This window comes from Pelodiscus sinensis, chromosome 18, assembly GCF_052426305.1.
Source record: "Pelodiscus sinensis isolate ZL-2025 chromosome 18, ASM5242630v1, whole genome shotgun sequence".
Taxonomy (NCBI): domain Eukaryota; kingdom Metazoa; phylum Chordata; order Testudines; family Trionychidae; genus Pelodiscus; species Pelodiscus sinensis.
The window spans coordinates 3,182,407-3,192,503 of record NC_143069.1 but is presented as its reverse complement, the minus strand read 5'-3'; the positions used below and the strand labels follow the sequence as shown (position 1 = coordinate 3,192,503).

General features: G+C 58.5%; 1 protein-coding gene across 1 annotated transcript; it reads left to right on the top strand.

The window, feature by feature from the left end:
• The first annotated feature begins 561 nt into the window (after nt 1–561).
• On the top strand, nt 562–8,821 carry NKPD1 (NTPase KAP family P-loop domain containing 1). Its single transcript, XM_075915393.2, has 4 exons — nt 562–702; nt 3,146–3,313; nt 5,511–5,642; nt 7,113–8,821. The coding sequence occupies exons 2-4, from the start codon at nt 3,196–3,198 to the stop codon at nt 8,819–8,821; spliced, it is 1,959 nt and encodes a 652-aa protein (XP_075771508.1). The 5' UTR covers nt 562–702; nt 3,146–3,195.
• The last annotated feature ends 1,276 nt before the right edge of the window (nt 8,822–10,097 follow it).

The following is a 10,097-nucleotide window of genomic DNA, read 5'->3' as shown; positions in this document are numbered from 1 at the left end:
ACACCCCAAAGGGGACTGTCACAAGTCGGCAGTCAGGCTCGCAGGGCCTTCGACCCGGACTCGGGGGGGGGCTCACACCCCAAAGGGGACTGTCACAAGTCGGCCGTCAGGCTCGCAGGGCCCTTGACCTGGACTCGGGAGGGGGCTCACACCCCAAAGGGGACTGTCGCAACGAGCAATTCCAATTCCTCTTGTTCATTACCCCAATTCGCTGGTGACAAACGGCCCCTGTTCTCCAGTCTCGCAACTCCAGTTAATTCCCCCCGCCCCGGCCAGAGGTCGCAGGGGATAAATGGTTGGAGGACAGGGAGCAGGCCGAACCAGGCACCCAAACATAGCAGCGTGCTCTTGATTGCAGGTCCCCTAATGGCCACATTTCTGTCTGCTGACTCAAGTTCAGGGCTTGGTGCGCTCGGCTGGCTCTGCCGGAATTTCGACCTGCTCCCCAGTTAATTAATTCCTTCCCGAGGATTCTTTTCCTTTGAACCTCTGCCAGATGTGTGTCATCGAATTCCCCAGGGGGAAAACAAGGCGCGATAGTAATTAGATGAAAGAAGCCAGCTTGCAAGGATGTAGCCATTCAGAAGAGCAGCCGGAACATGATCAGAACCAGAAGAGAAAAAAGTGGGAAGAAAAAACCGTGACGAGAAGCACCGAGCGCGCCACTGAAAAGCACAGAGACGTCTCAGACCTGAGTCTAAGGTAAGGGCCCACCGGGGCGACTCCGTGGAGGAGTCTCTGCCATTTTATAACTCCATTATAGTTAGGGTTAGGGTTAGGGTTAGAGGAGAGGGGGTTGAGAGAGAGATGAAGCTTTGCTCAATGAGCCAAGAAAGATTCTTCGGTGTTTCCTACCCCGCAGCTTCTCCTGGGGGCATCTTGGTGGCCACCTCCCGGTCCCGGCTTGGGGAACCAAGCGGAGGCCGTTTTTAAGCGATCCCGCAATGGGTCTGACGCGGTGGACGGCGTCTTAAGTGGTTGTAACGCCTCCCTGCTGAACAGGGCTTTTTGCCCACGCCAGCTTATGCCCAAAGACACCTGGTCGTCCTTCAGGGGCCACAGGTCAACCGGAAAGGTTGGGCGAGAGGCGTCGAAATCCAAACCCCCTTGCAGGGTCACGGTGGATGCTGTTTCTAGTCAGCGGCCTTGGCTGGGGAAGCTCTTGTCCGACGGCCGTGGCGCTTGGAAATGGGATACTCAGAGGGTTTCTGTCTCGGTTTGGGCATTTGCTTTTTGGAAGCGGTTGCTCGATACGGGGCTGCTCGTGCTTTCCGGGAACGTTCGCCATGGAAAAGTCCCTGCTGATTAGAGAGCTACTGAAACACACAAGCTGACGAGGGGCGGGAGGAGATGGCCCCGGAGCCTGAAGAAAGAAAGATCCCCGGGGCGACTGGTCTTTGTTGTTGTTATTGTGGCCCCGGGCCCTTTGAATTGCTGCCAAAGAGCTGCTCTACGCGGCTCAGAGCGGGGGGGGGGGGGGGGGTGCCACCGTCTGGGAGGCACTAAGGATTGACTGCTCTTAGTCCCGCCCCTTTTCTCTTAAGCCCCACCCCTTTTCTCTTAAGCCCCGCCCCTTTTCTCTTTTCCATGGCGAACGTTCCCAGAAAGCATGAGCTGCCCCTTATCGAGCAACCCCTTCCAAAAAGCAAATGCCCAAAAGCTGCCCCCCCCCCCATTTTGCACTGGGCCCGCGGGGGGCCTTTTGGTCCATCAACCGCATTGGTTTAGCACGGCCCGTTTTCCCCGCTCGGCGCCGCGGAACAGGGCTTGTGAGCGCACTCCCAGCGCCGACGGAAGGAACAGGAAACGGGTGACAGAGGGCTGCAGGATGCTGATGCAATGGACACACCCCACAGGGCGTGGAGGCCTCCAGGAGGCATGTGTCATCACAGTCCCATGTGCGAAGCACCATAGGCCAGCTGCCCGGCTTTGGGATGGACAGGCCTGTCCCCGGACCGGCACTCAGAGCCGGGCGCGGTTATGACACACGCGGGAAGCCAGCGTGGGGAAGGCAGTGCTGCTCCCGCCGGCAGGGCCTTACGCCAACGGGGAGAGGGGATGGAGTCGCGTCAGAGCAAGAGGCAGGCCACAGGGGATGCCCTGCATTGTATGGATGCATCAGTGGACTCCCTCGATCCAGAGGGGTAACAACCCCGCACTGCCGGCCCTGTCTGTGTGTCCCCCAGCCCAGCTCCCTCCCCGCCCAGCGCTGCCGGCCCTGTCTGTGTGTCCCCCAGCCCAGCTCCCCCCCCCCCCAGCACTGCCGGCCCTGTCCGTGTGTCCCCCAGCCCAGCACCCCTCCTCCCCAGCACTGCTGGCCCTGTCCGTGCGTCCCCCAGCCCCCCCCCCAGCACTGCCAGCCCTGTCCGTGTGTCCCCCAGCCCAGCTCCCCCCCCCAGCATTGCCAGCCCTGTCCGTGTGTCCCCCAGCCCAGCTCCCCCCCCCCCCCAGCACTGCCGGCCCTGTCCGTGTGTCCCCCAGCCCAGCTCCCCCCCCCCCCAGCACTGCCGGCCCTGTCCGTGTGTCCCCCAGCCCAGCTCCCCCCCGCCCAGCACTGCCGGCCCTGTCCGTGTGTCTGAACCTTTTCCAATGCCAACAGATCTTTTTTAAACGAGGTGACCACCTCTGTGCGCCGTATTCCAGCTGTGGGCGTCCCATGGATTTATACAGAGGTAGTAAGATGGTCCGTCTTGGGCTCTATCCCTTTTTTAATGATTCCCCACGTTCTGTTGGCTTTTGGGGGATGTTTGCAGAGAACTCGCCACAGTGACTCCGAGATCTTTTCTCCAGGCTGCTGCCGAGGCAGCACCGAAAGCAGGTTGGCAAGTTCGGGATTCCCCCCACCCAATAACTCTGCCGTCCTCCCCCCCAGCTGCTACCATTCTGGGTCGTGACCCCCACGGTCACCACCCCGCTTTCAAATGCAAACCTCTGATCTGGTGAAACTGACCCATTTTAAAGCCCTGTGGATGTGAAATTGACCAGGAAGGAAGGTGAGTTTGGTAGGGCCCCGTCTCTCTCTTCCCTTGTAATGCTACTGACTGCTCCTCCAGCTTGCCGACGTCTCGTTCCCACACGTGCTCCCTTACGGATTAGGGACGGAGGCAGCTACTAAACTAACCCCCAGGATTGTTCTTTCCCCCAGTCCTCGGCCCCCTGGGAAGTCTGCTGGACAGGTCTCCTGCTCCAACCCCCATGTGCTCCAGTGACGAAGAAACGTCGTGCTTAGAAGATGTTGAGGGACCAGCTGGATTTGGGGGTAAAGGTTCCAAGGGGCAGAGTTACTCCCTGGACCAGGAAACCAGCCACAAAGGTAAATCGCCCGACGCAGAGACCCTGCCTCTTGGTGGTGGCGGGGTTATGATGATGAGACGCACACGGGGTCTTTTTCACCTTGTGCGCCCACCGGAGGGCAGCAAAAATCTACTGCGGCCCCTGAGATTCAGTTCGAGATAAGCCACCAAGTCTATGTACGGCAACCTGTGCTCAGGGCAGTATAGCCTAGTGGCCAGAGTCAAAACATCACCCCCTTGCGTTCAGAGTCACATGGTGTAGCAGCTACAGGACTGATACACAGCACAGCACAACGGCCTCAGTCCATATGCACTCCTCCTGTCTTCAGGGTAGTACGGCCCAGTGACCTCAGTCTGTATACACTCCCCCCTGTATTCAGGGTAGTACGGCCCAGCGGCCTCAGTCCGTATGCAACCCCTTGTATTCCAGGTAGTACGGCCCAATGGCCTCACTCCGTATGCAACCCCTTGTATTCAGGGTAGTACGGCCCAGCGGCCTCAATCCATATACACTCCCCCCTGTATTCAGGGTAGTACGGCCCAGTGGCCTCAGTCTGTATACACTCCCCCTGTATTCAGGGTAGTACGGCCCAGTGGCCTCAGTCCGTATGCAACCCCTTGTATTCAGGGTAGTACGGCCCAGCGGCCTCAGTCTGTATACACTCCCCCTTGTATTCAGGGTAGTACGGCCCAGTGACCTCAGTCTGTATACACTCCCCCTGTATTCAGGGTAGTATGGCCCAGTGACCTCAGTCTGTATACACTCCCCCTTGTATTCAGGGTAGTATGGCCCAGTGACCTCAGTCTGTATACACTCCCCCTTGTATTCAGGGTAGTACGGCCCAGTGGCCTCAGTCCGTATGCACCCCCAACCCATATTCCAGGTAGTACGGCCCAACAGTCTCAGCCCATATGCACCCCCCACCCATATTCCAGGTAGTACGGCCCTGCGGCCACAGGGTCCATACACAATGAGCAAAGCTCCCGCACACGGGGGTATCCGTGGGGGGGATGGGGGCCCAAGGCCCTGTTGGCAGTGCTAGCTCAGCGGGGAACCCTACCACAACACGCCGAGCTCTCGGGGAGCCATTCCCGCCCTGGGCGACTTCCTACCCGCATCCAATACGCAGCTCGCTCCGTCCCTCCGCTCCGCTCCGGGGGCTTCCCCTGCCGTCCCTCTCAGCCTGGCCATCGCTGTGTGGTCCATTGGTGCTCCCTCCCCAGGCGCTCCTGTGGCAGGTCCTTCCCCAGCGGCCGGGGGCCCTAACTGAGCAGCTCCAGAGGCTTTTATAGCCGGCCTCCAGCTGGAGCATGCCCAGTACGGCTGTGGGGGCGGGGCTTCCTCAGCCAGCTGAGCCAGGGTAACTCCATCAGGCCCAGTGCGGGGTTGATACACCCGGCGATACAGGGGGAGAGGCTCAGTGCCGTGGTTATTAAAAATACAGTCTGAAAAGGCAGCCGATGCATTTACACCCCCCCACACGCACACACACACACCCCCCCACACGCACACACACACCCCACCCCACCCCACACACACACAAAAGCCTGCAGATAATTTATAGTTACTGGTCTGTCCTGGCTCACGTCAATCTTATTGGCCAAGTGCGACAGAGCAGGAGGGAGGAGCAATTCAAGGCTCCGGTGAGGCCTGCCTGGCAGGACCAAACCCAAAATGTCACGGCAAGATCTCCCCATCTTGTACTTGTGGGAGCCCATTGGAGTCTGTGGGTTTTGAGGGTCGTGCTGCTGCCCGTGTGTGTTTGTTTGGGGGTCCCCCCCCCCCAGTGATCCGTTGATGTTTATGATCAGGCTTCGTTATCTTTTGTTTGTGGTCTCCGTCTGTCTCCCGGGCTGGTCCACTTCGCTAATTCATTCAGCCATTTATGCAGGACACCCCAACCTGGGGAGCTGCCAAGGACACCCATTTTAGTGCCACCCCGTTGGCTGGGCCTCCTTAGGGGCCACGCCCCACGTAGGGATTGCCACGCCCCTTTGTGCTCCTGCCCCTCTCCCTGTCTGCCCCTCCGCTGCTGGCACGTCTCCGGCGCTGGAAGGGGGGAGGTTCCAGGGCGGGAGGGGTCGGAGCCAGCTGTACCCGCTCTGCCACCTGGGGGTGTCGCCGGACATCTCTGCTCCCATTGCCCTACGTGCAGGCATTTTGGGGGGGCAGACGCGTTTATTCCTCTGTGCTCACGGATGTCTCCTCCTCCCCAGATTTTCTGACGGAAGATGACATTTACTGCAGCTGCCTCTCCAAGACCCTGCTGCACACCTCCACGCCCGTCACCATCGGCTTCTACTGCCCCTTCGGGAGCCGATTTCACTCGCTGCTGGACCGCATTACAGGTGGGCTCCCGGGGGAGGCTCTGGGGTGTCCCCTTGCAGGAGTACAGGTGCTGGCAGACAGGCCAGACCCCCCGGGGGGGACAGGCCACTGGGGCCTGCAGAGCGAGGGGGCTGGGCGAGTCACTGGAGGGACAGGATGGGGCGTGAGGAGGAGACTTAGGAAGAGAAGAGTTGAACTGAAGATCCTGACAGCCCCAGCAGCCCCACGAGGTCGGGAGTGATGGTCCCAGCAGTCCTGTGGGGCCGGGAGCCACTGGGAGCCCTGTGGGGCTGGGAGCCACTGGGAGCCCCACGGGGCCGGAAGCCACGGCAGCCATGGGAGCAGTTAACCGTGTAACCGATAAAAAGTTGCATTGGCTACACGGTTAATATTTGTTCCCCGTTTTTCCATCCCTAATGCACCTCCGTTAGATTTTGGCAGGGTGCCGGGGGGGCGGTGCACCTCCCGGGTGCTACCACGCGTTGCCTATGGGTGGAGCATGGCAGGCCGGCACCAGGCAGGCTGCCGGGGGAGTGAGAGGACCCCTCACCTCCTACCAACCCAGCAGGGAGCCAGTCGCTGTGTGACTGGTACCCGAACCACTTCAGAGTCCAGCTCCGAGGCATCTGGTAGCGTGCTCAGAAGCAAGTGCCATGGGTATCCAAGCATGGAGCTTCGCAGGGTCCCGATCCTCAGCAAGTCTCCTGCTGGGAGTCGGAGGAGGGGTTCCCAAAGCGAAGGGCACTCACTTTATTTTCTTATTCTTATTACAAACGTCGGCACCGTAGAAACGAGAAACCCGAGACGTTTCTAATTCGCCTCCTGCACGTACGGCGGGGCGCTCGCTGTCCTGCGACGGCGCAATGTGCAAATGGCGAATTTAGTTTACATCGCCGCACGCAAAAAAACAAATCAGCACGACTGCCGGCTTCTTATTTACAGTTCATTAGCAGAGCACCCACGGCCGGCAGCCTGTGTTTGGATAGGTGAGGTGTGGCCAACCCATTCTGGGCAAAGAGCCAAGATAGCAGTGGATCCAGCGCAAAGAGCGGGGGCAAAGTTGTCGAACAAAAACAAACAAACAAACAAAAACCCTTAAAAAAAAGGCTCTGCCCCTTTAAACTCGTTTTGAGGCTTTTTGGCCATAGCAGGTTCCTGCCTCCTGCCACCTGCCGTCATCCTTATTTCTGCAGCTTTCATGGCTGCGCAGGATGGCTCCCCTACCCAGGTCAGCACAGAGAGCCGGGAGGAGAGAGACGTTTTTGGGGACACGGGGACGGCTTTCGAGCCACGGGGAGGGCTTCGCGAGCTGCACCCGGGGGGGGGGGCGGGGAGAGCCACATGTGGCTTGCAAGCCTCGGATTGGCCACCCCTGCTATAGGTGGTGCACATCTGCACATGCTGTGGTGCACATAAAATTATTCCGCACCGGGATGGAAAAAATTAGAGAGGACATTGGTGACCAGTTGGGGTTTTTTCTGCTTCTCTAGCCTACATGCTCGAAGAATCCCTTCGGCGGGAAGAAGAGGAGCGGAGAAAATCACACCAAAAGCCGAGGCGACCCAAAGGCTGGGGCTACGTCCTTCTCCTATGGTATCTGACCTTCTACCAGCCCGTCATCACCGAGGTCCACCTCCGGAGGGAGAACATTCAGTTCATCTTCATCCGCTTTAGCGCTTGGCAATACGCCGGCAGCGACAAACTGTGGGCAGGGCTGGTCACCACGCTCTGCCACAGCATCCGCACGCACTTCGGGGCCCTGCCGCTGAGCTTTTACCATGTGATGGGGAAAAGGCCCATCTTCGCCTCCGGCTTTTGCCAGGAGGAATGGCTCCTCAACAAGCGGACCTGCCTGGTGTTAGGAGGCCTCATTTTCGTCCTGCTGGTCGGCCTCAGCCTGCTGTTAGTGGCGCTCCTCGTCCCGGGGGTCAAAGACAGCAGCGCGCTCACGGCCATCGGCAGCGCCACCACCACCCTGTCCGGCTCGGGAATCTTGATGACCGTTTTCTCGGTGGCGAAGAACATCGTGGTCAGCCAGAAGCAGAGGATCGAGAGGATGACGGACAGCCAGAAGTTCAGCAGCCACCTGGGCTTCATGAGCGAAGTGAAGAAGGAAATCGAGATGCTGACCAGCTTCGTGTATTACATGGAGATCTACCAGAGGCGGCGGCTACGCATTGTCCTGGAAATCACCAGCCTGGACATGTGCTACCCGGAGCGGGTGGTCGGGGTGCTGAACGCCATAAACACTTTGCTCTCCGACACGCACGCCCCCTTCATTTTCATCCTGGTGGTGGATCCCAGCATCATTGCGTCTTGCCTGGAGCAAACCAGCTGCATGAAAGGGATGGCCGACAACGGGTACCTCTTCCTGAACCGCACGGTCACCTTGCCTTTCTCCATCCCCGAGATGGGCACCAAGTCCAAGCTGCAGCAGCTGCAGGACGCCGTGCAGAGCCGGGAGGACCTGATGTATAAGATCATCACCCGAAACGTGGAACGGGGTGTCCGGAGCGTGAAGGGGAAAACGATACAGCTGGTCGAGATGGAGTCGCCTGGTGAGCTGGACCAAAGCCAAATCGACGCCCAAGCCGTGAGGTACATTCACGAAGCCTTTTATTCCCTCCACGACGCTGCCGATTGTCTCCACAAATACATCCCCGACAGCATTATCCAAATGAGGAGGATCGTCAACACAGTCCCCATCACCATCCGGCTCCTGCTGCAGCAGAACGTTATGAGACATACCATGTCTGCCAGGGCCGTGGCTGCCTGGGTGGTCCTGGCGAACCAGTGGCCCTGCCGCTTGAGCTGGGTGCTGCAGTGTCTTGAGGACCGGCAGCAGATGCGGCCATGGGAGGAGGAGTTCAGGAATCGACTCCTGTGGGGAATCTTTGTGGAAAACTGCAGAGAGCTGTACTCCATGCACAAAGACCTCCAGAACATCCTCGCCTTGGACGGGGACTCGGAACTCTTCCAGATGTTCTTGGCTAAGGATTTCCCGTTCACGGTGCACGAGGCCAACGTCTTTCTAAAGGCCACCATCAACCTGGACCATTCCATCCGGCACAAGCTGGGACTGGTGCGAGGGCTGAATTCGCTGAACAAGGCCTACGAGACAGGCGGCGCTGCGTCACCCGCGCGGTCTGTCCCCGTGTGTAAGGGGGTGCAGTGTTCCCGCGTGGAGGAATGCAGTTAAACCGCAGGAAAAGACTTGGGTTATTGACCTTGGAACGGAGGAAAGGAAGACGTTACGGTCTATAAACCATGGGGTAGCTCGAGGAAAAGCCGCGTGGTGCTTCTGTGTCTACACCAGCTGGGGGTGAGGCACCGAGATCACTTCCTGAGAGAATAAGGAACCTGCTCTCCAGCCTTAATTAACAAGCCAGCTGGCTTTTAGCTCATGACGGAGAGCAGGGCGGTTTGGGCGAGACCGTGGGTGGGATCCGTTGAACGTGGCCTCCCCTGAGAACACGCTCCATGCCGGCGCGGCCTCTCCCAGGGAGCAGACGGGCTGGCTGGAACAGACGGGTACAGGGTGTTGGCATTTCTAGCCCCCAGGGAGAATGTGCCAGGAGCACCAAGGCATTGTGGGAAATGCATTGTATTTATGCCTGTCAGTGTGAAAGAAGCTATTTGCATATATTTGCACAAATATACAACCACATTTAAGTTGTGGCCCTCGGCATGTGCCTCGGTATCCTTGTGGCCCCCAGGGCTACATAGTTGAGCAACCCTCAGGTAGAGGCGCGTGCACTAAGCTCCAGAGGGCGCAGGTTCGAGTCCACCTGCATATTTGCGAATGTTACGTATTGACTACGTTTTCAGCCAAGTAGTTAAGTCAAATCCTACTTAAATCAGGGGCGGGGAATCTTTTTTGGGCCGGGGGCTGCTAACCCACAGAAAAATCAGTCGGGGGCCGCACACAAGTGAAAAGAAAGAACCCCGCACTGACGTGGCCCGCGACTGAGGAGAAAGACGCTCCCCACATTCCCCACGCACCAGAGCTTGGGAGGGCCCAGGCTAGTAGATTTTGGGCACTTCAGCCCCACCGAGGGGCAACATGGGGACTGGAGCACCAGCACAGCCTCCCCAGTGCTGGGGGGCAGCCCTGAGCCTCAGGGGCCAGATCCAGGCAAGCCAGGATCTGACGCAAGTGGTGCCAGCTCTTATGTTTGAGAGTACACAGTGCTCCTCTGAGCCCAAGTAGCAAACCAAGTCGCCATTTTTAAGCGAGATGGCCCAGATCATTGTGGGTTCAGCTTAGCCCCATAGTCCTACCCCCTGCTTGTCAGCCATAGCCACACAGCAAAAGCCGGCATTAATTCCGATGCTCAGTTTCAGGGGTTTTTAGCGGGGCACCCAAAACTTGAGGCAGCAAAAGTCAGGACCCGCTTTTGAAAACATCTCCCTCGCTATTTATGTGCGATAGTATTTTGCTCCCAATCCTTGTAGGGGATTGCACATGTGTGCTT

Bases quoted from the DNA above. Each gene is read 5' to 3' on its own strand.
- NKPD1 (XM_075915393.2), top strand. From the start codon at position 3,196: ATGTGCTCCAGTGACGAAGAAACGTCGTGCTTAGAAGATGTTGAGGGA. The intron at 3,314-5,510 runs GTAAATCGCCCG...CCTCCTCCCCAG, and splicing joins CCAGGAAACCAGCCACAAAG to ATTTTCTGACGGAAGATGAC. The intron at 5,643-7,112 runs GTGGGCTCCCGG...CTGCTTCTCTAG, and splicing joins GCTGCTGGACCGCATTACAG to CCTACATGCTCGAAGAATCC.